Here is a 26,452-nt window from a genome sequence, read left to right on the forward strand (position 1 = left end):
CACATTATTTGCCTGTAATGTAATGTAATCTATTGCACGAATGTGTTTTTCTCATGTTCAGTGCTAGTAGTTATACTTATGAATGAATCATGATTTTAAATGTAATGTTTTAATGCGGAGTTGCAGAACGTACATACGTAGTAATTGTGTGTAGCCTATGTGGCTAGATAGAGAACAGGGCGAGGTAACATGAATGTAGAAACGTGGCGTTTGCTGATATTAAGGTTTTGTACGGTAGCCAAGTGAAGAAATATAGTTAGTAGAAATGGCACAGCAGTGAACCGGTGTAACTTTTAAATAAAAGGAATACATTTGCGTCATGAAATGCATATGGGTGGCCGTGAGTGAGTGAGGTTTACCAGTGTGTGACTTCGTTAGCTAATGCCATAGCTATGCAATGCGTGAAATATCATTAGCGAACCTGCCGGTGGTTTTAAAGAAGAACACAAGCCAGTAAGCACAGAAGAGCTTCCGTTGAATCCATATGGCTTAGCAATATTGTAGCCGGTCAATAACTGAACGTACAGACGGTAAGTCATAATGCATATATCTTAGCAATATTGTAGCCGGTTAATAACTGAACGGTGAACGGCGGGTAGAAATGGTGCAAAAGCAATAATTAAGAAGTAGTAGACAATTATTAGTGAGGGTCGAAGCAAGTTAAAGAAACTTGTTCCAAGCTGGGCTTGAACATACGACCCAGTGTTCCCAAGCCCGTAACCTTACCCACTAGGCCACGGATGGATTAGCTGTTCAAACTGCGGAGTTGCAGAATGTACATAAGTAGTAATTGTTTGTGGCGTATGTGGCTAGATAGAGAACAGAGCGAGGTAACATGAATGTAGAAATAGAAACGTGGCGTTTGCTGATATGAAAGTTTTGTACGGTAGCCAAGTGAAGAAATATAGTTAATAGAAATGGCACAGTGGTGAACTGGTGTAACTTTTTAATGAAAGGAATACATTTGCCGTGACTTCGTTAGCTAATGCCATAGCTATGCAATGCGTGAAATATCATTAGCAAACCTGCCGGTGGTTTTAAAGAACACAGGCCAGTAAGCACAGAAGAGCTCCCGTTGAATCCATGTGGCTTAGCAATATTGTAGCTGGTTAATAACTGAACGGTGAACGGCGGGTAAATATGGTGCAACAGCAATAATTGATAAGTAGGTTAGTAGACAATTATTAGTGAGGGTTGAAGCAGGTTAAAGAAACGTGTTCCAAGCTGGGCTTGAACCTACGACCCCATGTTCCCAAGACTGTAACCTTACCCACTAGGCCACAGGCGGACTAGCTGTTTGAACGGGAAATGTTTCAGAATAAAAATGTATGGGTATTTTGCGTGTGTATGTGCGTTTTTGATTGGGTCGTGTAGGGCAGATTTGGCTGGTGTCAGTGAAATGTCCAATGGGGAGACATGTTGTTAGTGGGATAGGTGGCAGGAAAAATAAGAATGAGAAGAAGAAGAAAGAGAAGAAGAAGGAGAAAACGCAAAATCCCCTTATTTTTGGGCTTTATTGTGTGGACATGTAAAGTTGTTTATGAATTCTGTCTGTTGAAATGGGGTCAGAATGTACAGAATTTAATGTTTTTAAGGGCTGAGTGTCTGTGGCTGTTGTGGTTATTTCTGTGGGGAACCCTGAAAAGTGCCAAACTCTCGGTGCTGTAAAGGTATGGGGGCATGCCCCCGCCAAGGCGTAACTTGGCGGGATGGCATACCTGCCATCCCAATCAGCTGTGTGTGTAATGTTGTAATTGTGCGACGGATCATCTCGGGTGGCTAACCACTTAGCTGTTAGCAATTGGCTTTTTTAAATGACACATAATTTTTTTAGATTATAAAAAATGGGTAAAAAGCATTATTTTTTCATATACAAAAAAACTTCCAAATGTCATAATTTTTTTTAAAGGAATTCGGAAATCGCCATTCATTTGTCCCAAAGGAGCGTCTATTTTTTGAACCGGAAGTCTCGAAAATGCTAACGAACCCGAAGGGAATGACGACACGACTTCTGAGGCCTATAGGCTGCGTCCGAATAGTCAAAAAAATACGTCCTATGTCTTTTCCTAACCACCTTGACCTCGATGGAATGCGTCATGAGGTTAATGGAATATGTGAAAAAGAGAATTCAAAAGGACTTAGGAAAAGAAAACCGCGGTGCTAAGAGAATCCGACTGCACGTAGGCTACACTAGGCTACGTAATTATGCGACGGTGGATGTTATTGACGTAGGTCTGCCGTGGTAAAACTACAACATGCCCCCGCCAAGGCGTAACTTGGCGGGATGGCATACCTGCCATCCCAGTGTTCCGAAGATGGACTACTAAAAGCGCACCTTAGATATTTCGCCCCGTGCGTTCTTAGTGTTGTTTCATGCAGGCTATATAAACGTGGACAACCTGGTGAAAAATATTACTTCATTACCAGGGTTGGAATTGAATTAAAAAAGGAATATAAGCTTCCAGTCACAAAAGTAAAACAAAATGGTTGTCACATTGAGAATGGTTGCTCACCCTCACCCTCCTGTCCACTCATATTTATCGACATGAATCCCAATTAGTATGATTGTATGAAAATAATTCATTTAATTTAATGCAAGATAGGCATACCATGTTAGGCCTACAAATTTACTACTGTACACATCATCATTCATAAGTTTCAAACATGTGGAATTAAAAACATAATCTAGCTAAAAATATCTCATATCCCTTTTTCTTGAAAGACAGACATTGTGATCTGATTATAAGCCTATGCATATTATAGATTAAGAACCACCACACAACTCAGTCATGTTGATCGTTTGTTTTCGTGAACTGCCGAATTGTGCTTCGCTTTAAATGTTGCTGCCGTAAGGAATTGTGGGACGGCATTATCTCCTTTCCTTTTGTAAAGGACTGTCCAGTGTGCCCTATGCTAAAGGAGATACGATAGGAAGCATTGAAGCACCTTTCCTTAGCATTTAGAGAATTTGAACATCTCTTATCATGGCTGCCACTAAGATATTTCCGGGTTATTTCACTCAGTTAGGAACCTTCCTGAGCAAAAAAAGACTATTTGGACGCAACCCATGTCTTTTTTTGCTTAGGAAGGTTCCTAACTGAGTTCCTAACTCCTTCACATCTTTCCTTAACCTCATGACATTTTCCATCGAGGTCAAGGAAAAGTGGTTAGGAACAGACATAGGACGTAATTTTTTTGATTATGCGGACGCAGCCATAGACTTTTTTGCTTAGGAAGGTTCCTAACTGAGTGAAATGACCCGGAAGTATCTAAGTGGCAGCCATGATAAGAGCTGTTCGAATTATCTAAAATGGCTTGCCATATTTTGGCTAGTAATATCTTAGATTCAGTTATGCAAAAAGATCATTTAGATATTGTCAGGATTCTGCCTTTTTCTGTTTCTGTTTTTTCCTTTTCTGGGCCACCAGATGGCGGTACTTCAGTTTGTATTTCAGTTTGCTCCCTCTTTAGTTACCCCTGTGTTAATTGTATTATTGTTTTCAATTATTCTATCATTGTTTTTTTTGTGTCTCATTATCCCTCCCTGCTCTGGTTTGATTGTGCTGTGAGTTCACCTGTGTCTTGTTATCTTTGTGGCTATTTAAGTTCTCTGTTTTCTTGATTTGGGTGCTGGTTCCTTGTGTTTCTGCCTGAGAGTATCTGCCTGTCTGTTTCAGCCCGCATTGTTTGGCCTTGTTTTTGTTACCTGTTTTCTGTTACCTGTATGAGAGTAAAATCTTTGATTGGATTTGCCTTTTTGGAGTTCCTGGTGTTTTCCCCACTCTCTGTTTGGGTCCTGGTCCCCTGTTACCTGACATATCTTAAATCGCGAGGAATTAAAGATCTTTAACTGAAATTATGACTAAGTCAGAACTAATGTGGAGATATCTCTAATTTGAGTTATGACTAGACATAATTGAAATGGCGATACAGTATCTGGAATTCACGTTTTGGATAGTCAAAACTGAATTGTAGATATCTTAATTGGAGGTCCCATACAACTGAATGGCGAAAGTAACTTCAGTCTTACTAGCAAAATGTAATTCGAGATCTTAAAAGTTGTTTGAGTGAAAATGCAGTTAGAGATCTTAAATTAGCTCTTTGACTAGTCATAAATCAGTTACAGATTCCTGTAATGTGAATCTGGTCAGGCTATTAAATGTTTGCGACACAACTCCTTAATTAGCACTAAACAGGCACAGAAAACAAACTAAGATGTTTGCGACACAACTCCTTAATTAGCACTAAACAGGCACAGAAAACAAACTAAGATTGGGGGAACTGGTGCCCTCTAGTGGGACGGTTGGATTCCGGTAGAGTTGTTGTTTCCCAAAAATATATAAAAATAATTGGCACCCCTAAAGATTCTTCTGAATAAAATAAAATCAAACAAAATCTAGCCTACATCAATATTAAGAGAAACTCTTGTGGCCTTCCATGGCTTCCTGTTTCACTGGAGGATTAAACTGAGAACCTGCTTCTGAAACCCATTTTTCATCTTTGCCGCAGAGAAAGACAAAGAATTGACGAACGAAATTAAAATGGTTGCTGACCTTTGAAAATCAGGCAATGGATCAAAAAATAAACTGAAAATGCTAGTTACTACTGTGAGGGCAATAATGAAGTTTAAAACTGCTGGAGGGCAGCATGGTGGTGTGTATGGATGTTGCATATTCTCATCCCATGTCTGCATGGGTTTCCTCCCACAGTCCAAAGGCATGCAGGTTAAGCTAATTGGAGACACTAAATTGCTTGAATGTATGAGTGTGTAAGTGCATGGTGTGTGTGCCCTGTGATGGACTGGTGACCTGTTCCGGGTTTTTTCCTGCCTCTTGCCCAATGCATGCTGGGAGAGGCTCCAACCCCCCTCACAACCATGTCCAGGAATATGATGTAGGATGGATTTAAGGATGCATATACTGAAAAGAAAAATACGGTGGTGGATCTTTAATGTTATGGGGCTACTTTGCTCACACTGGTCCTGGGGCCCTTGTTAAGGAAAGCAGCATTGTGAACTCTACCCAAGTACCAGGACAATTTAGCCCTAAACCTGACTACCTCTGCCAGCAGACTGAAACTAGTGGATCTTTCAGCAAGACAATGACCCCAAATTCACGTTACAATCCACAAATAAAAAGGTTAATGATGCAGAAGCATCATTGTGCAATGGCTACAACAGTCTAAAGACTGCTGAAACTCCCTGAAAACCTGTGACTCAATTGAACAGCACGGCCCATAAGCATGAATCAACAAAGACATCAGGATCTGAAAAGATTGTGGGTGGAGGAAGAGTCTAAGATCCCTCCCAATGTGTTCTCTGGTCTTATAAGACGTTATGTAAAAAGACTCAGTGCCATTATCCCTGCGAGGGGAGAGTGCACACAGTACCAAATACAGGGGTGCCAATAATTGTGACGCACAATTTTGTAAAATTGTTGTATCATCTGAGAAATGTGTCATTTTGGTAGTTTCCATTATATCATTAAATATATTCCATATGTTGGACAATGAAAATATCTCAGCACTGGTAATCTTTGTATTCAACGGTCTTAGTAATTGTTATCATGGGTGCAGAATATTTTGGAGGGAATTGTATTACTGTACAAGTTTATGGCTCAGTTAAATTCCAGATTTGTCCCTGTCGGTTCTGAGATTTGATGTATGTGTGTGTCTGTGTGTATTATATCTGTGCGTTATCATGTTCTTCTTGTGTGTATTTACAGGTCTGCCAATTTGGGTCAGAACCCACTTGTGAATCTGATCTGGTGTGTTCAGGTGTCCTGAGACAGGGGGCGCTGTTTCTAAAATGAGTTCCTCAGAGGAGACCGAGACTGATGATGGAACCCACGGCCTTGCGAGAAAGAGGTAAAAATGCATGAATCAGAGAGTCAATGTGGTATGAGTTAGAGCTGCAGTAAGAGGATGCGTTTAACTGGAAGCTCTGTCTCCATGTGCTGTGAGTTAGAGCTGCAGTAAGAGGATGAGTTTAACTGGAAGCTCTGTCTCCATGTGCTGTGAGTTAGAGCTGCAGTAAGAGGATGAGTTTAACTGGAAGCTCTGTCTCCATGTGCTGTGAGTTAGAGCTGCAGAAAGTGGATGAGTTTAACTGGAAGTTCTGTCTCCATGTGCTGTGAGTTAGAACTGCAGTAAGACGATGAGTTTAACTGGAAGCTCTGTCTCCATGTACTGTGAGTTAGAGCTGCTGTTAGAGGATGAGTTTAACTGGAAGTTCTGTCTCCATGTGCTGTGAGTTAGAACTGCAGTAAGACGATGGTTTTAACTGGAAGCTCTGTCTCCATGTGCTGTGAAATATAGCTGCAGTCAGAGGATGAGTTTAACTGGAAGCTCTGTCTCCATGTGCTGTGAGTTAGAGCTGCACTAAGAGGATGAGTTTAACTGGAAGCTTTGTCTCCATATTCTGTGAGTTATAGCTGCAGTAAGAGGATGAGTTTCACTTAAATCTTTGTCTCCATGTTTTGTTCACAGGGTCCAGGTAGGTTGGGCTGGGTCACCTGTACCCAGCTGTTTGCCTATGAAGAGTGACCTTTCAATGCATCATCCAATGTACTTCAGTGGAGAGTTCACAGGTGATCAAAGGTAATGAAACACGTTCATATTGCTATAGACCTGCAGAAAGTGGATGAGTTTAACTGGAAGCTCTGTCTCCTTGTGCTGTGAGTTAGAGCTGCAGTAAGAGGATGAGTTTAACTGGAAGATCTGTCTCCACGTGCTGTGAGTTAGAGCTGCAGTAAAAGGATGAGTTTAACTGGAAGCTCTGTCTCCTTGTGCTGTGAGTTATAGCTGCAGTAAGAGAATGAGTTTAACTGGAAGCTCTGTCTCCATGTGCTGTGAGTTAGAGCTGTAGTAAGAGGATGAGTTTAACTGGAAGCTCTGTCTCCATGTACTGTGAGTTAGAGCTGCAGTACGAGGATGAGTTTCACTGAAATCTTTGTCTCCATGTTTTGTTCACAGGGTCCAGGTAGGTTGGGCTGGGTCATCTGTACCCAGCTGTCTGCCTATGAAGAGTGACCGTTCAATGCATCATCCAATGTACTTCAGTGGAGAGTTCACAGGTGATCAAAGGTAATGAAACACGTTCATATTGCTATAGACCTGCAGAAAGTGGATGAGTTTAACTGGAAGCTCTGTGAATGTTTGCTGTGAGTTAGAGCTGCAGTAAGAGGATGAGTTTCGATGAGTTTCACTGGAAGCTGTGTCTCCTTGTGCTGTGAGTTAGAGCTGCAGTATGAGGATGAGTTTCACTGGAAGCTCTGTCTCCATGTTTTGTTCGCAGGGTCCAGGTAGATAGGGCTTGGTCACCTGTACCCAGCTGTCTGTCTATGAAGAGTGACCGTTCAGTGAATCGTCTAATCGACTTCAGAAGAGAGTTCACAGGCGATCAAAGGTAATGAACCACATTTGTATTGAATTAGACTTGCAGTAAGAGGATGAGTTTAACTGGAAGCTCTGTCTCCATATTCTGTGAGTTACAGCTGCAGTAAGAGGATGAGTTTAACAGGAAGCTCTGTCTCCTTGTGCTGTGAGTTACCCTGCATTCACACTGCGAGAAACTGGGTTGTTGGGTTTCTCAAATTTACTAGACTGAGGGAGGGGCAGGAGCTTCCCGTTGTATCCTCTTAGAGGTTTTGTGCAACTTCATATTTTTTGACGAGAAATAACGGCGTAACAATAGACACATATTTCCCATATTGCCACATATCATCTCCTTTTGTTACTATAGTTATGTCAGACACTGATAAATATTTGTTATTGCCATCTTGTTAGCCATATATCTCTCTATATCTCTCTCACTAGTTAGCCACCTAGCTAGCGACCTCTCTATCCCTCTCACTAGCTGGCTGGCGATCGCTCCATATCCCTCTCACTAGTTAGCTGCCTACCTAGCGATCTCTTCATCTCACAGACTAGCTTGCTAGCAAGCAATCTGAAACTGCCGTCCAAGTGTCATTTTCAGACGCTTATCCCTGTACTCTTTTTTTTAAAAACGTTGTATAACACCGAGTATAATTGTACCATAATGATAAGTTGTTTGTCCATATTTTCTCACTAAGCGGGATAATAATTTGCGAAATGGTATCATATAAGTTGGAGAAATAGGAAGCCTGATACTCTGACTGGCTGTTGACGGGCGATGCCAGCAAAAAGTTATACTGTGAGCAACATTTTTAGGGCAACTTTGGTTGCTCAGTTGCCCAGTTGCTTGTGTTTCTGGGCCTCGCTCAGATACATAGTGTAAGGAAAAAAGGACGTCTCTCGAACGTGATGAAAAAGTACAAAGTTTATTTCCAATACCGGCAGTGACAAAGCGCACGAATGACACCTTGGATTCAGCAGAGTCAGAATGAACCACGAACCTTTCCAGAGGCTGCTTCTTATTTGTTTTCGAAGCTTTGATCAGTAGTGTTGAATATACATACCAAGACGGATGTAGTCAGTCCTTGTAACACCTATCAATTAGGCCATAGTGTATTGGCCGTCCTGTTGTGATTGAATTTGCACGTCTGTTGACTTGAATGGTTCCCAATCTCTCACTCCCGGTCGCTATTCTACCATTGTACCAACTGTATTGTGATAATGATAAGATCAAGGGAATGTGTGGCCAGCAGACATATTGGCATCAGAGACAGACTTCTTACAGTCCCCCGTTTGATGCTTATTTGCAATAAAGCATCACATGCACATAGTCTTCATCAGTGGCGGTGCTGTCCTGCCTTAGGTTGCTCTCCTATCACGCGGAGAACCTTACCCGTCATTGGAGCAACACCTCATTCCACTGGTCCTACTCTGAGCGCTGTCTGCTATTGCCTCTGCTTTCCCTGTGGATGTTATCACCACCACAACCTGGGTGCCATGCTGATAAATAATAAACTATAACAAATAGTCAGCGGCCGAGATATTTGAGACTGGGTACTACCCAAGCCAAGGGGACTGCTTTACAATGTCATTTGAAAATATAAGTCTTTGTCGGTTTAGGACAGAACACATACAACAAATCATAACACTTTGAATCAAAATCAGTATTAAACAGATGCATACGGCGGCTTTAAATGTCAATTCCCACAATGTACTTGAGTAGGCTAGGTCTACATCTCCATCATGCATTTGACTGATGAGAGTACCATCCTTACCCTGGAGCCCCTGTTGTATTTTTATGACATGACTGTCTTTTCTTTGCATTAGAGTCATTAACATGTTGTCCAACGTGGGTAGTTCAAAATCAAATTCTGGGATTTCTTCTACAAATCCTAACTCATCCTCCGGCCTAGTAGACAAAATGTGACGTGTGGTATTTACATATGGAAAATGGTAGGGCCCAATGGACCAAGCTGTAGGGGGAGTCATGCAAAATGAAGTAGTATTTATCTGGCATCCTGTAAGACTATCATTGATGGACAGGTAGGGTATCCATCCAATTTGAAATACCTAACCCGGTTCCCGTAGCTCCTAGAACACCATCCAGGAACCCGAGCAGTTTTCGTCTGGTAGGTGTGGGGGTTGGGCTGTCGCTCTGGAAGTTGGCAGCCACCATGTCATGGTATTTCAGGAATGCTGTTGTCATGAGGTCCTTGTACATCTGGGTCACGCTCTCCCCTTTGCAGTGCTCGTCCAGATCTGGAGACCATGCTGTCAAGTTCACCAGGACTGGAATATGGACCCATTGGACATTGTTGATCAGGGCGCCCTGGTGTGGTCTTGCAATTATCCCAGACAGAGGTGCTGGCCGCTGCTCTGGGCACTCTTGTGTCATCGCCATCACCGGTAGTATTACTGTCAAGAGGGTCTCCCACATATTTATGCTGGATTTCTGAAATAAAGAGAAGAGAAACAAAAAATAGTTATAACCCCCCCCCCCTTTTTTTTTTTTTTTTTTTTTTTTAAATATAATAATATCTGCCATTACATTTTATTGTATTTCTTTAATTGGTCTACATGGTACCACTTTAGTGTGGTCCTACCCCTTTTTGTCTTGCAGCAGATCTTGTAAATTGATTCCCCACATTTATCCATCACAGTGCATGGTCCTCTCCAGTTGGCTGACCATGGACCTTCGTGATGATAGTTTTTTATCATGACTTCATCTCCCAACTCAAATTTCTGTTCTTTCACATTTTTGTCGTAATACATTTTGTTGTATTTTTGGCATAATCCAATTTGTTGTGCAGCTTGGTGATAAATCGTGGGGAGGGATGAGCACAGATTTTTTAGAAATATTTCTGTATTCCACCCCTCTGCTAGGGGTCCTGGCATTTCTAACCACAAATGTTCTGGCATCCGCATTTTTCTTCCCGTCATCAATTCATATGGACTGTAGCCAGTGGTTTTATGACTAACACCTCTCAAGGACATTAAAATGCTCGGAAGGTTTTGTGCCCAATTTGGACCATTGTCCAGTACCATCTTTTTCAATGACATCTTCAATGTTCTATTGGTGCGTTCAACTCCCCCAGATGCTTGTGGGTGATGTGCAATGTGCAGGTGATGTTTTATCCCTAGGAGTTTGGCTAGATCTGAGTGTATTTGTCCTGTGAAGTGGGTGCCTCTATCACTTTCCAAGCTAAGAGGTAATCCCCATCTGCAATATACCTGTTCCCATAATACCCGTGCTGTGGCCAGAGCTGTATCTGCCTTAATTGGAAAAGCTTCAATCCATTTGGTGAATGTGTCCACAATCATTAGTATGTATTTGTAACCTCCTTTAGCAGGGGGGAATGGACCTATGTAGTCTATCTGGAGGTTTGTCCAAGGACCTTCAGCTAAACATGTGGGTCTTAAGCGTCCTTTCTTTTTGATGTGTGAGGGATTCATTTGGGCACAAACTAAACAGTTCAAACAGTATGTATTTACATCTTTGTCCATATCTGGCCACCAAAACATGCCTTTCAGGCGATCTTGAACTTTTTCAGCCCCTAGATGCCCCCCTTGATTGTGGATGTGATATAGAATATCTGAACGCAATCCTGATGGTGGAACCCATGCCACACTATCTGCCGTTTTGTACAGTAGAATACCGTCCTGTACTATCAGATGTACATTCCATTTGGAAAATGGACCTTCTGTTATGAGCTTACTCTCTTGTTTTAATCTGATTATTTGGCGTAGGTCTGGATCATTCTGTTGTGCACTTCGTACATCTATTGGTTCCATACTGGTTACTGCTGAGACAGGCTCTGTGTGTGGAGCTTCTGTATAAACAATGCCATCTATCGCAGCCCTTTTTGCCAGTTCATCAACTATTCGATTAGAATCACCGTGTTTTGAGAGTCCTTTCTTTTGATGTGCCTTTACTTTGAGTAGAGCATATCTGTGTTTACTGGAGCTTGCAGCTGACCATAGAGATTGTATTGGTCCGACATGAGTTAGGGGCTGTCCATCAGCACTTGTGAAGCCCCTTTTTTTCCAAATTGGTAAGTATTCTGTTAGGGAATTAACTACAAAAGCTGAATCTGAGTAAATGTTTAGTGAACAATCAGAGAAAATCATGAGTGTTTGTAGAACAGACACAATTTCAGCTTTCTGTGCTGAAAAATGTGGTGGGCATTGATACAAGTAATCAGCTTGTTCTGAGTGAATGGCAAAACCAGTTCTGTATTGACCCTCCAGCCAATAACGAGACCCGTCTACAAAAACATCAATTGCTCCTCAATAGGTTTTACTTCAAAAATTCCATCTGTGCAAAGGACAGCTTCAGCTTCACATGTATGTGGTATGCCTTCATACAAAAGTGTGCGGGGGTAACTTGTCAAGGGCTTGTATATGGTCTTTAGGTTTTAGAGCCTAAGTCCAGTGTCCATCTAGCCAGTCTAGCATTAGACACTCCTTTTACCTTACCAGTTAGCAACATCTGAAGTGGTGTGTGAGGAGTATGTAAGATCACTTCATTAAAACCATATATGTACTCAAAATGGGACATTGCCCAATGGACGGCAAGTAAGTGACGTGTGCATGAGTTGAAAGCCTTCTCAACTGGGGAGAGAACACGGGACGCATATGCAATTGGACGTAATGTTTCTGAACATCTTGTAATAAGCGGCTGATAACGCTTCTTCGGTAGCTGTCGTTTGTAAAATGAAAGGCTGAGAACGATCTGGGTTTCGCAAAGCAGGAGCTTGAATTAAAGCATTCTTCAGTGTCTCAAATGCTGTTTGATGTTCCGGACCCCAGTCCAAAGAATCTTTTTTCTTTTTGTTACCAGTTAGTAACCCATTCAGTGGTTTGGCTATGTCTGCAAAGCGTTCAATAAACTCGCGACAAAATCCCACAATCCCCAAGAATGACCGCAGAGCAGTAACAGACACCGGAACAGGTAGTCTCTTGATTATGTCTACTTTGTGTGGGTCAGGCGTGCGCCCCCTTTACTTACTTTGATACCTAAGTATGTGACTTCAGATCTGAGGAGCTGTGCTTTTTCGATTTAATTTAAGTCCTGCATTTTCAAGTAGCCGAGTAATTCTGCCAGTAAGATTATGGTTCTTCTCTGGTAGCAGTCTGTAACAGCAAATCATCAACATACTGAATAAGGCATTCAGGTTTGGAGAAAGCTGTTAACACCTGGGCTAGACACTGATGGAAGAGTGTGGGTGAACTAGCAAAACCTTGAGGCAGAACATTCCATGTGTATTGTGTATTTTAAATTTGAATGCAAATTTGTACTGGCAGTCTGGATGCAATGGTATTGACCAAAATCCATTAGAAATGTCTAATGCTGAATAATAATTTGCTTCAGGAATCAGAGATGCTAGTACATCTGGTGTTGAAGCTACTACTGGAGCACAGGTAGGGTGGCATTTATTAAGTTCTCTGTAATCAACACAAAGCCTCCAGGAATTGTCTGGTTCCGAACTGGCCATATGGGAGCCATTGCTGGTGAGAGGCAGGGTCGTATGACGTCCTGTTGCAAAAGAGACTCAATCGTAGATTGAATATAAGGGTTTGCTTCCTCTGGGTACTTATATTGGCGGAGTGACGGAGGATCACGGCCTTGTATATTTACTTCCATGACTTCACGATCTATTCGCCCACAATCATGTTTATTTTTAGCAAAAACACCTCTATGTTTTGCTAACACTTCCTCCAAATCTGCATCGTTAACCCTCAACAATGTATGCAAGTCATATTCCTCCGACTTCTTAATGGCATGCACTGCATGGACATCAGAAATCTCCACCAACTCATCATTAAATTCAGTATTGCGCCAAATGCAATTGTTGCCATAATCTATAATGTAACCACGCTTTTTCATTATGTCTGAACCTAAAATGTTGCGACCATCTCCTGTTGCACTAAGCCAAGCTTTGTCTTTAAACCTGTCTTTTCCAATTTCAAAGGTAAGGTTATCTGATTGGGAAGCCAGAGACATAGTACCATCGAAGCCTTCTATTGTGATCGTCCTGTTACTGTGACTAGGGGTTGCATTAGAATGAATTATGGACAAAGAAGCACCACTATCCACTAACCAATTATCGCATCGGCCTCCAACAGCGATCTGTGTAATTGGTCTACCCCATTTGTCACGTGACAAAGGTGCCACGTGCAGCACGGAGGCCTGACACCCCTATGCTGAGTGTGAAGTGGTATTGCTTTTCATTTTAGAAATAGTTGCCTGCAAATCAACATTCTCTACACTCAGTTTTGTTATTGCTGACTGTAGAGTACTGAGTGTCTGGCTCAAACTTGAGTGGTCAGGACCCTTACTGTGAAAAGATTTGCATTCCTTAGCTATGTGTCCTTCCTTTCCACATGCATAACAAACAAACTTTCTATCCAAAGTATAGGGTAATGACCTCTCTCCTCTTTGCTGCTTAATGTAATCTGGCGCATATCCTTCATTTCTCCATGACACAGTCTTATGTGAACTATTATTATGAGGCCTTCCGCCAACTGCAGCTACTGGATTTCTCTTCTTATTCGCCAACCTGTTGTTTTGGAGTTGTAAAGTTGAGTCATTTTTGTAACTATTTCGGTGTATGGGGTATGGGAGTCAATGTGAAGTGTTAAGGCATCTCTGGTGTATGTGTCACTCTGTGAAATCAATGTAGACTTGAAAATAGGGTCTTGTTGGGTTAAATGTGGCATCCCACTATAGTCAGAGAAAGCTTCCCATAATCTAGAAGCATATGCTGCTGGGTGTTCTCCCTGTTGCATTTCTACTTCCCTAATTCTCTCCCAATCTATCTCTCGAGTTCCCAGGACCTCTAGTAGTGCCTTCTTCCTGCTAGCTTTGTCTGCATTCTTGTTCTGTATATCAGTAGAAAGTGCCCTAGCTAAGGCGTGTGGAAGGCATGCAATTAGTGTGACACAAGCATCGGCATCAGTAAGTCTGTGTAGATCTACTGCACGTTCTAGTGATGCAATGAATTCGAGCGGGTCTCTCTTAGAAGGCTCAAAGTAACCAATGTTCTTGATTAGGGATTCAATGTCACCAGGTGAGAGAGGCCTAAGTGTAGTAGTTGTACTTGTGCGTTCCCTCTGCCCCCCCTCCCCAGGCTGAATAGTAGTGGTTGAATGTACAGGGGCCATAGGAAACTTAACTGTGTAATCCGAATAGCTATCCCAATTACCCCATGCAGATTTCCCCCCAAAATTGTTGGTTTTATCATCCTCATTGTCTAATTCAGCCACTAATCCCTCAGGAAGGGGTACCCCTACCGCTGCTATGTGTCCTTGCATGATATCTACTGCTCTCTTGTATTTTCCTACACGGTCTGAATTGCTAGTGTGAGTTCTGGGAGTCAGATTGGTACATTTACTAATCAAGTAATCATACGCCGCTTGTGCACGATTCAAGTCATTGGCTGTTTTTTCTAGTGACGACATAAGATTCTGATTATTGTTTTCTAGCTGTGCAACCTCCTGCCTCAGCTTTATTTGAATCTCCATGTTAAGCGTGGCATTCACTTTATAGCTTTTAAGAGTGACTGCATTCTCTGCTACTTGCTGTTGAAGAGTATGGTTTTCTATCTCTACAACGTCTAATCTCTTTTTAGTCATTTTGTAAGATGCCAGAATCGCTTGCAGTGCTGTAGCAATTTTCCCTTTCTTATTTTTAGGTAATTTCGAATAGTTTTCAAACTGAGACGATGCCCACTCGTAAGGCGCGTCTTGGTTTTCTATCCCTTCAAGCACACTGCTTTTGCCATGTTTAGCAATGTACCTAACCACAAAGTCTTCCATCCTCTAATTTATAATTAGCTATCACACAATACACGAACAATATTGCCAAACCAGCGTTAATGCGCAATCTAGTCACGTGAATTAGTAAGTGATAAGTTACAGAGTACACCCAATTTAAGAATCTATGTTCCAGTGCTTCGGAACCAATAAATTCTACAGACCAGTTACTTTAGGTCTATGTTCTAACCGTTGCGTTATCTAGTTGCTTTAAGATAAACAACAGCTACCCTGTTCCTGTACTTCGGACACAGGTCGAGGATTCCAGTTACTTTAGGAATACTATTTTAGCATAAAGGTCCCGGTGCTTCGGGCACAATTGATTCTAAAGACCAGTTACTTTAGGCCTACTTGTATCTACAAGTTACAACAGTGCCACACTCCGTCGGGCACGGTCCAGTTACTCTTAATTCCAGTGCTTCGGAATTAAAACTCTTACTGCCAGTATGATGGTGAAAACAAACAAACTGTCCCAGTCCTTAAAACTCCTTTCTAGGTTTTTTTAAACGAGGGGGTTCCCTAAAATACAAACCAGCAGCATAAAAGAAGAAACCGCGTTTCTTACCTTAGTGTCCCCGGTTTTTTTTTTTTCGGAATTCCTCGCTGGGTGGCTCGCCAGTTGTAAGGAAAAAAGGACGTCTCTCGAACGTGATGAAAAAGTACAAAGTTTATTTCCAATACCGGCAGTGACAAAGCGCACGAATGACACCTTGGATTCAGCAGAGTCAGAATGAACCACGAACCTTTCCAGAGGCTGCTTCTTATTTGTTTTCGAAGCTTTGATCAGTAGTGTTGAATATACATACCAAGACGGATGTAGTCAGTCCTTGTAACACCTATCAATTAGGCCATAGTGTATTGGCCGTCCTGTTGTGATTGAATTAGCACGTCTGTTGACTTGAATGGTTCCCAATCTCTCACTCCCGGTCGCTATTCTACCATTGTACCAACTGTATTGTGATAATGATAAGATCAAGGGAATGTGTGGCCAGCAGACATATTGGCATCAGAGACAGACTTCTTACAATAGAGAATGAATGGACTTCTAGCAACTCATCAACCGAGTTACTCACTGTGTGAACGCACTGTTACAGCTGCAGTAAGCGTATGAGTTTCACTGGCAGCTCTGTCTCCATGTGCTGTGAGTTAGAGCTGCAGAAAGAGGATGAGTTTAACTGGAAGCTCTGTCTCCATGTACTGTGAGTTAGAGCTGCAGTAAGATGATGAGTTTAACTGGAAGCTATGTCTCTATGTGCTGTGAGTTAGAGCTGCAGTAAGAGGATGACTTTAACTGGAAGCTCTGTCTCCATGTGCTGTGCGTTAGAGCTGTACTAAGAGGATGAGTTTAACTGGAACCTTTGTGTCCTTGTGCTGTGAGTTAGAGCTGCAGTATGAGGATGAGTTTAACTGAAATCTATGTCTCCATGTTTTGTTCACAGGGTCCAGGTAGATAGGGCTTGGTCATCTGTACCCAGCTGTCTGTCTATGAAGAGTGACCATTCAGTGAATCGTCTAATCGACTTCAGAGGAGAGTTCACAGGCGATCAAAGGTAATGAACCACATTTGTATTGAATTAGGCCTGCAGTAAGAGGATGAGTTTAACTGGAAGCTCTGTCTCCATATTCTGTGAGTTACAGATGCAATAAGAGGATGAGTTTAACTGGAAGCTCTATCTCCACGTGCTGTGAGTTAGAGCTGCAGTAAAAGGATGAGTTTAACTGGAAGCTCTGTCAAAGTTTGCTGTGAGTTAGAGTTGCAGTAAGAGGATGAGTTTAACTGGAAGCTCTGTCTCCATATTCTGTGAGTTACAGATGCAATAAGAGGATGAGTTTAACTGGAAGCTCTATCTCCACGTGCTGTGAGTTAGAGCTGCAGTAAGAGGATGAGTTTAACTGGAAGCTCTGTCTACTTGTGCTGTGAGTTACCCTGCGTTCACACAGCGAGAAACTGGGTTGATGGGTTGCTCAAGTTTACTAGGCTGAGGGAGGGGCAGGAGCTTCCCGTTGTATCCTCTTAGAGGTTTTGTGCAACTTCATATTTTTGACAAGAAATAACGGCCTAACAATAGACACATATTTCCCATATAGCCACATATCATCTCGTTTTGTTTCTATAGTTATGTCAGACACTGATAAATATTTGTTATTGCCATCTCGTTAGCCATATATCTCTCTATATCTCTCTCACTAGTTAGCCACCTAGCTAGCGACCTCGCTATCCCTCTCACTAGCTGGCTAGCGATCGCTCCGTATCTCTCTCACTAGTTAGCTGCCTAGCTAGCGATCTCTTTATCTCACAGACTAGCTTGCTAGCAAGCAAGCTGATACTGCCGTCCAAGTGTCATTTTCAGACGCTTATCCCTGTACTCTTTTTAAAAACGTTGTATAACACCGGGTGTAATTGTACCATAATGATAAGTTGTTCGTCCATTTTTCTCACTGAGCGGGATAATAATTAGCGAAATGGTACCTCATCAGTTGGAGAAATAGGAAGCCTGATACTCTGACTGGCTGTTGACGGACGATGCCAGCAAAAAGTTATACTGTGAGCAACATTTTTAGGGCAACTTTGGTTGCTCAGTTGCCCAGTTGCTTGTGTTTCTAGGCCTCGCTCAGATACATAGAGAATGAATGGACTTCTAGCAACTCATCATCCGAGTTACTCACTGTGTGAACGCACTGTTAGAGCTGCAGTAAGCGTATGAGTTTAACTGGAAGCTCTGTCTCCATGTGCAGTGAGTTAGAGCTGCAGTATGAGGATGAGTTTAACTGGAAACTCTGTCTCCATGTGCTGTGAATTAGAGCTGCAGTAAGACGATGAGTTTAACTGGAAGCTCTGTCTCCATGTTCTGTGAGTTAGTGCTGCAGTAAGAGGATGGGTTTAACTGAAATCTTTGTCTCCATGTTTTGTTCACAGGGTCCAGGTTGATAGGGCTGAGTCACGTGTACCCAGCTGTCTGTCTATGAAGAGTGACCATTCAATGCATCGTCCAGTCGGCTTCAGAGGAGAGTTCACAGGTGATCAAAGGTAATGAAACACGTTCGTATTGCATTAGACCTGCAGCAAGTGGATGAGTTTAACTGGAAGCTCTGTCTCCTTGTGCTGTGAGTTAGACCTGCAGCAAGAGGATGAGATTAACTGGAAGATCTGTCTCCATGTGCTGTGAGTTAGAGCTGCAGTAAGAGGATGAGTTTAACTGGAAGCTCTGTCTCCATGTGCTGTGAGTTATAGCTGTAGTAAGAGGATGAGTTTAACTGGAAGTTCTGTCTCCTTGTGCTGTGAGTTACCTTGCGTTCACACAGCGAGAAACTGGGTTGATGGGTTGCTCAAGTTTACTAGGCCGAGGGAGGGGCAGGAGCTTCCCGTTGTTTCCTCTTAGAGGTTTTGTGCAACTACATATTTTTGACGAGAAATAACGGCGTTACAAAAGACGCATATTTCCCATATAGCCACATATCATCTCCTTTTGTTTCTATAGTTATGTCAGACACTGATAAATTTTGTTTGTGTACCTATGCCATCTCTCTTATGCCACTGCTAGTCTCTTCCTATGAATCTCTCTCACTAGTTAGCTGCCTTGCTAGCGATTTCTTTATCTCACAGACTAGCTTGCTAGCAAGCAATCTGAAACTGCCGTCCAAGTGTCATTTTCAGACGCTTATCCCTGTACTCTTTTTAAAAACGTTGTATAACACCGGGTTTAGTTTTACCATAATGATAAGTTATTCGTCCATTTTTTCTCACTGAGCGGGATAATAATTTGCAAAATGGTATTATATCGGATGGAGAAATAGGAAGCCTGAAACTCTGATTGGCTGTTGTCGGGCGATGCCAGCAAAAAGTTATACTGTGAGCAACATTTTTAGGGCAACTCTGGTTGCTCAGTTGTCCAGTTGCTTGTGTTTCTGGGCCTCGCTCAGCTACTAGAGAATGAATGGACTTCCAGAAACTCATCAACCGAGTTACTCACTGTGTGAACGCACTTTTACAGCTGCAGTACGCCTATGGGTTTAACTGGAAGCTCTGTCTCTATGTGCTGCGAGTTAGAGCTGCAGTAAGAGTATGAATTTACCTGGAAGCTCTGTCTCCATGTACTGTGAGTTAGAGCTGCAGTAAAAGAGTTTAACTAAGTTGTGTCTTATGATTTATTCACAGGATTCACTGCTCACTGGATTTAAGTCGTTCAGAAGAGAAGAGTTCAGAGACACTGTCCTCCTCAAAACAGGTATGATATATTATTTTTCTATTTCAATATTTGAAGTTAATGTGACTTTCAGACGATCAGATTGAATATCTAATCAGGTTTATTAATGTTATAGAGTGCTCTGGCCCTCTTTGGCTCACAGATAGACCGGATTCCTTTTTAGGATCCATGAACGATGGCAGTGGATGACTCCAAACAGAATTTTTTAAAGTTCAAAGTTCAATGCATTTATTTGTCACATGCATATACATACATGTAGTGAAATGCTGGTGCGACAAACTCCTTGTAGACTGTGCAACATAACGCTTCAATAATAATAATATACAGAAAAAATAAATAATACTAATAATATAAAATAATATAAGATATGAATACAAATTAAAAGAGAGAAGAATATAAAGAGCAGTTATTTAAATAAAACGAGCAATACAAATAAGTAAAAAAACGTAAGTTCTAATATAAGTCCTAAAATAAGTCATAGGAAGTGTTGACGTGTTGGTAAAAGCTTGGCATAAGGTTTTCCTTGTTGAAGTCCCCTGCCACGATGAGGGCAGCGTCTGGATGCTTGGTCTGTAGTCCGCTTAGCACATCATGTAACACCGACAAAGCCTCGTCGTGTCCGCTTGTGGTGGAATGTAAACAGCCCTAGTGATCACTGCGGAAACTCCCGGGGCAGGTAGAATGGACACTCAGCACTCAGTTTGTATAGTTAGCATTAAAAAATGTATTGCACTGAGAAACTTAATTCAACTCCACAACTAAATTATTCCAAGGACATTCGTGATTCATCACAAGTAGTGTCCCTAAAAATCATAAATCAGGAGCAAAAGCTGCATTTCGAATATAGGCTTTAGACCTGCTGCATGTTGTGTTCTAAAGTATCTTTTCCTGTTCTGGCCTTCCTACAAGAGAAAACATGAGACATTGCAGGCATTTAGCAGTCACTCTTATTCAGAGCGACTTACACAACTTTTTACACAGCATTTACATTGCTTCCTTTTATACAACTGGATATGAACTGAAGCAATGCAGGTTAAGTACCTTGCTCAAGGGTACAACAGCAGTGTCCTACCTGGGATTCAAACCTCTGACAAGACCAGCTCCTCACCCATTATACTACACTGCCACCCATAATAAAGCAAGGCTTTGTTTCCATGGCTCTGTACGAACTAACATTATCACCGTACGCCACCTTCATGTGTTTATTTCACTCTGATACAGCACACCTCTTCATGTGTTTATTTCACACTGATACAGACTTCATGTGTTATTCCAGTAAGCAAAATCATGTGTTTATTTACACTGATACAGCACATTTCATGTTATTTCACACGATACAGCACTCATGTGTTTATTTCACTGTACAGCCCCTCTCTGTGTTATTTCACACTGAACAGCAAACTAAGTGTTTATTCACACTGAACAGCTACCTTTCATGTATTTATTTCAGTTGATACGCACACCTCTCATGTTTATCAGTTCTTGCGCACTGATGAACGAGAAGACTGAAAGTTGAAACTGTTCAGAGCTCTGAGTAGGTTTGCCAGAATGCTTAATAGCTTCTGAAGATCTCTGTATGGAATTGCAACCAGAATGCACTGAGAGAGGGCAGGAGGATCCTGAGGCCCTGTACATAGTTGAGAAGATGCTGGAGACCTGTGGCATTGAGGGGTCTCTGAAGATCACACTCCATATCCTGAGGAACATGAAGAAGAAGGATGTCACTGACCCACTGGAGAGAGATGAGCAGCACAGTAAGAATTTTCTCTCATTGCTACTGTGGCCATTAGAATGCTGAAATGACAGAGTACAAAATAACAGAGTACTGATTTATAGTATTCACACTTTGATAATAGTGTTTTACATCAACAGTCTTGCATATAAAAAACATTACACACAACATGTACAGGAACTCATTTCAATTCCAATATAGCATCCAGCAGTAATAATGGGGGCAATCAAATGCACATGAGATTAAATGTTTCCGATAGACTTTAAAACCAGGAGCCTTGGGATCAAAAGCCAGTTACTAAACCACTGTCCCATCAGACTGACTGCCCTGAGGTTTTATCCTGGATTAAAGAGCACCGATCATAATAATTATAAGATAATTTAATTACTGCATGAAGACCATATTTACCATAAAGACACACCATACTATGAACAATTCAGAAATTGAATGTTTAAATGGAAATGAATCCTTTTTATGTTTTCATTGTTGTGTGTACAACAGTTTGTGAGAAGTGTGAAACACTACAGAGTAGGGCAGCACTTTACTGAGGCTAGTTATAGCATATAGGCATACTCATGATACATAACAAATAAACCTTGCCTGTTAATTTCACAATGTGTCCTCATGATGCAGAATTATTTCATATTAACAGACGAGATGTAACAGGGCTGGCCTTTGTTTCGCATGTGTAATCAAATATATTGTTAACTGTTCCATGTTTTCTACATTGGCGTTAATCAGTAATAACCTCTTGTTACCAAATTAGTTACAATTTAACTATATAGGTATAGCTGCAACTTAATGTGCAACACTTTCACAACATTGTGAAATCTTTCTGCATAAGTTTTTTTTTTGTCTATTTCTGTTATTTTAAACATTGGTTCTCATATTTCGTCTCCTCAGATGAATTCAAAGAAAGAGCCCAGCAGGCACTGAAAACTCATCTGAAGAAGAGGTTTGAATGCATATTTGAAGGTTTAGCAAAGCAGGGCAACCCAACCCTCCTCAATGAGATCTATACAGAGCTCTACATCACAGAGGGGGGAAGTAGGGGGGTCAATGATGAACATGAGATCAGACAGATTGAGATAGCATCGAAGAGGCAAACCACACATGAGACCGCAATCATCTGCAATGACATCTTTAAGCCTTCACCTGGACAAGAGAAACCAATCAGAACTGTGCTTACAAAGGGCATCGCTGGCATTGGGAAAACAGTCTCTGTGCAGAAGTTCATTCTGGACTGGGCAGATGGAAAAGCCAATCAGGACATTGATTTCATCTTCACTCTTCCTTTCCGAGATCTGAATCTGAAAAAGGAGAGAGAATTTAGTCTCATGGAACTTCTGCAGCACTACTATCCACAACTGAAAGAGATCAAAAGTTTTGAAGATGATGAAGTCAAAGTTGTGTTCATCTTTGATGGTCTGGATGAGTGTCGACTTCCTCTAGATTTCCAAAGCAATGAGATTTGCTGTGATATAACAGAGTCATCATCATTGGATGTGCTGCTGACCAACCTCATTAAGGGGAATCTGCTTCCCTCTGCCCTCCTCTGGATCACCTCCCGACCAGCAGCAGCCAATCAGATCCCTCCTGAGTGCGTCCACCAGGTGACAGAGGTACGAGGATTCAATGACCCACAGAAGGAGGAGTACTTCAGGAAGAGAATCAGAGATCGGAACAAGGCCAGCAAAATTATCTCACACATAAAGTCATCCAGGAGTCTCTACATCATGTGTCACATACCAGTCTTCTGCTGGATTTCTGCCACTGTACTGGAGACAATGTTGGGTAAAGTACGCAATAGAAAAATGCCCAAAACTCTGACTGAAATGTACACACACTTCCTGCTCATTCAGACTAATGTGAAGAATGAGAAGTATCATGGCACCAATGAGACAACCCCAAAGAAAATGTCAGCATCAAATACAGAAATCATCCTGAAACTGGGGCAGCTGGCTTTACTACAGCTGGAAAGGGGCAATCTGATATTCTATGAAGAGGACCTGAGAGAAAGTGGCATTGATGTCAGTGAAGCTTCAGTGTACTCTGGGGTGTGCACAGAGGTCTTTAAAGAGGAGTGTGGGTTGGGTGAGAAGAAGGTCTACTGCTTTGTGCATCTGAGCATTCAGGAGTATCTGGCTGCCTTGTTTGTGTTTCATTCATGTGTGAATGAGAACAGAAATGTACTCAGAGCAGAAGAATCAAAACCTTGCAGTGACAGAGTGCAGCTGTCTGAGTTACACACGACTGCAGTGGATCAGGCCTTAGGGAGTAAGAATGGACACCTGGACCTTTTCCTCAGATTCCTTCTAGGCCTCTCTCTGGACTCCATTCAGACTCTATTAGGAGGAATACTGACACAGACAGGAAGCAGATCACCTGTACCAGATCCACAGACACAGACAGGAAGCAGATCACCTGTACCAGATTGGATAAAAGCACTATATAAATACAGTCCATTTACCATTTACCATTTAGATCCACAGACACAGACAGGAAGCAGATCAGAGAGCATTGAGAAAACAGTATTGTACATAAAGGAGAGGATCAAAAAAGAATCTTCAGCAGAGAGGACCATAAATCTTTTCCACTGTCTCAATGAACTGAATGACAACTCTCTAGTGGAGGAAATCAAGAATTTACAGAGATCAGGAAAACTCTCTAATGAAAAGCTGGAACCACACCAATGTTCAGCCATGGCCTTTATGTTACTGATGTCAGAGGAGATCCTAGATGAGTTTGACTTGAAGACCTACAAAACATCAGCAGCAGGTTATCAGAGACTGCTACCAGTAGTCGGGAACTGCAGGAAGGCCATGTGAGTATGGTGTAATAATTAAAGTAGATAATGACAGCATGTTTTTATAAACACTTCATAGTTAAAGTGAAAATAGAATACAATAAAATTGTCAGGCAAGTGAGAATTATGATTTTTGAGTCAAGCTATTTTAACAGATTGTGCCCTCATTTAATGAATACAGAAGTAGCATCAAATGTAAAAAATGTATCCACATTGTAAAATGTATTTTATTAGATTTAATTTACATATTATCATTAAAGATACCAGTTATTAAATACATCATGAATTCCTTGTTAGGCAAACCAATGTGATGGATCAATAATGGTCCAAACATACAACTCGCAGATTTAAATGAAGAGAGGGTATAGTATGTTACAGTATTAATATGAACATATTCCCCATCAAATAAAAAAATACAAGCTACACTTCCTTTACACAAAATGAGACAGACATGGAATATAAATAATATAATTGTGAAAAAAATGAATGAAAGGTACAGCAGAACCACAGCTTGTCTGTCCCACTGTGACCCAGGATGGTAAAATAAGCAGCTAAAGAATCAAGACCAGAGATCCAAGACTGTGATCATAAAAGACCAAGGCAGAGCTGAGAAGCAAGGCAAATGGCACAAGATCACAGGCTCACTTTTGCTTTACAGGCCAGCATATTTATTTCAATTTTATTTTATTTGTATAGCACTTTTAACAAAGGAGCTTTGTCACAAAGCAGCTTTACAGAGAACCGGCCCCTAAAGAGTAAGCCTAGGGCAACAGTGGCAAGGAAAATCTCCCTGAATGATAACAGGAAGAAACTTTGAGCAGAACCGGACTCAGAGGGGGAACCCATCTGCCGCGGGCAGGTACCGGTTTGTTGTGGAAAATCAACAGTGGCAGAAGGCGGGGGTGCCCAGCTGGTCTAGCTGGTCTAGGGCTGGAGCTCCGGGTCGGGGGGGGTGCTCAGCAAACTTGGGCTAGAGCTCCGGGCAGGTGCCCAGAGCCGAGGATGACGAGAAAAAAAAACATTGTTAGGGGGTTCAAATGGTAGATTAGAAACAGAGGTGCCCACGTGCGATAAGGAAAACCCCGGCAGAATAAGGCTATGGCAGCATAGCTAAGGGAAACAGAGGCAGGGGCCAACGCAGCCATGAGGGCAGGCTTGAGACAGTCATCACCAGACCATGACCGGTTCAGCTTAACACAGCACTACCAATGATGATCCAGTTCAACATTATGATTAATGTAATGCTGGGTTTGGTTTGGGAGAGGCAAGTGTGGTTATGAATAAAATGTTTGTGTTACTGTATTGTGCGATTAGGTCAGGCAGTAAATGCACCATGTTACAAGGCCAGTAGTGCCACCCTGGTCTCTGCTTTATTCTGGTGTAGGCTGACCCAGAATCCAATAGTGCCTGTAGACAGAGTGAAAATAGGAACGTAGAGGAATTGTAGGATATAATGGGTGTCAGGGTGAGGTCTTCTCAGGGGACTGTTAAAGTGCCTGTTTCTGAGGTAATTCTGTGGCTTATCTCAGGCTAAAGTCTGGCCTGTACAAGGTTCTGAAGATTCCTAAAGCCTGGAAAAAGCTAAATGGTGTCTCCTTGGACAGCACCATCAAATGTAGGCCTATCACTATTCCAACAAAATGAACTCAAAGGCATCCTTAACAGTTCCTGCATAGCTTTGGTTCCACTACCTGGTGTGGCACCGTACTGGGTGTGACGGTGCAGGCGGGGCGGCACAGAAATACACAGACCGGAGGTTTGGGGAAAAATAGCCCAACAGGGCTCTTTAATTAAACCAAATTAAGCACGCAAATCAAAGCCGTACTCAACAACAAAAGTTTCTTCTTTAAATTAAATTAAAGTAAAGTAACTGAAATTAAGGTGATGATGACCCGGAGACAGCTTAGGGGATCCCTCTTTAAAGCACGAAGAGGGATGTGGTCCTGCGTCTCCGCTGGCTTCTGCAAAACAAGTACAAAGTTACAAACAGATATTTCGCCGCTCTGTTGTAGCCCAAAAACCCCCTCTGCTCAAGGGAGACAAAGGCCTCCCCAGCCCATTTCCCTCATTGACTTCAGGTGTGTTGAGTGCCAATGAGGGAGTTGGGGAATTTCCTGGTTGCCGCTCTCCAGGGTCCTGTGGCTGGGCTTCACAGAGTGGTGCTGTCCTGGGTCCTGAACAGCGGGCCTGGTGGTAGGTTTGAGCTGATGAATATCCGGCTGGGAGGGGCACTGCGGGGCCATGCCCCGATCCACGCCACACTGGTTATATGTAACACCAGCAGAACAGACAGACTGCACTACATGGTTATATATAACCTCAGCAAAACAGACAGACTGCACTACCTGGTTACATGTGAACAGATCACTTTTTTGCATTCCTGTTTCTAAAGTGAATCTGGCTTTTGCTGTGTATTGGCTTGCAATGCTGTGGGAAGTTTCTCACAGTTACCAGCAAAAGTAAAGAAGCAGAGCCCTAACTCACTATCCACCCTGAAAGAGTTTTTATTTTTTGCCTCTT

General features: G+C 42.0%; 3 protein-coding genes and 1 long non-coding RNA gene across 8 annotated transcripts; 2 read left to right on the forward strand and 2 right to left on the reverse strand.

The window, feature by feature from the left end:
* The first annotated feature begins 5,680 nt into the window (after positions 1-5,680).
* On the forward strand, positions 5,681-20,551 carry LOC135246294 (uncharacterized). Of its 3 annotated transcripts, XM_064319781.1 has the most exons (7): positions 5,689-5,865; positions 6,487-6,597; positions 6,973-7,083; positions 7,295-7,405; positions 16,629-16,739; positions 18,107-18,217; positions 19,346-20,551. In XM_064319781.1, the coding sequence occupies exons 1-7, from the start codon at positions 5,807-5,809 to the stop codon at positions 19,419-19,421; spliced, it is 690 nt and encodes a 229-aa protein (XP_064175851.1). In that variant the 5' UTR covers positions 5,689-5,806; the 3' UTR covers positions 19,422-20,551. The 3 variants fall into 3 exon arrangements, with proteins under 3 accessions (XP_064175853.1, XP_064175852.1, XP_064175851.1); XM_064319783.1 differs by lacking the exon at positions 7,295-7,405 and having other exon boundaries at positions 5,681-5,865; XM_064319782.1 differs by lacking the exon at positions 18,107-18,217 and having other exon boundaries at positions 5,688-5,865.
* LOC135246295 (protein NYNRIN-like) lies at positions 8,282-11,647 on the reverse strand. The gene has a single exon (XM_064319785.1). The coding sequence runs from the start codon at positions 11,500-11,502 to the stop codon at positions 9,919-9,921; it is 1,584 nt and encodes a 527-aa protein (XP_064175855.1). The 5' UTR covers positions 11,503-11,647; the 3' UTR covers positions 8,282-9,918.
* On the reverse strand, positions 8,282-16,217 carry LOC135246296 (uncharacterized). Its single transcript, XR_010327599.1, has 2 exons — positions 15,755-16,217; positions 8,282-9,826 (listed from the first exon to the last, which is right to left on the reverse strand). It is a non-coding gene; the product is annotated as an uncharacterized LOC135246296 (long non-coding RNA).
* Positions 20,552-20,977: 426 nt separating the features above from the next.
* Positions 20,978-24,585, forward strand: LOC135246292 (protein NLRC3-like). Of its 3 annotated transcripts, XM_064319780.1 has the most exons (4): positions 20,978-21,148; positions 22,030-23,511; positions 23,551-23,950; positions 24,467-24,582. In XM_064319780.1, exons 1-4 carry the CDS (start codon positions 21,040-21,042, stop codon positions 24,477-24,479), a joined length of 2,004 nt encoding a protein of 667 aa, XP_064175850.1. In that variant the 5' UTR covers positions 20,978-21,039; the 3' UTR covers positions 24,480-24,582. The 3 variants fall into 3 exon arrangements, with proteins under 3 accessions (XP_064175850.1, XP_064175849.1, XP_064175848.1); XM_064319779.1 differs by having other exon boundaries at positions 22,042-23,950; positions 24,467-24,585; XM_064319778.1 differs by having other exon boundaries at positions 22,030-23,950; positions 24,467-24,579.
* Positions 24,586-26,452: the final 1,867 nt, after the last annotated feature.

The sequence above is a fragment of the Anguilla rostrata genome, unplaced genomic scaffold (assembly GCF_018555375.3).
Source record: "Anguilla rostrata isolate EN2019 unplaced genomic scaffold, ASM1855537v3 scaf0145, whole genome shotgun sequence".
Taxonomy (NCBI): Eukaryota; Metazoa; Chordata; class Actinopteri; order Anguilliformes; family Anguillidae; genus Anguilla; species Anguilla rostrata.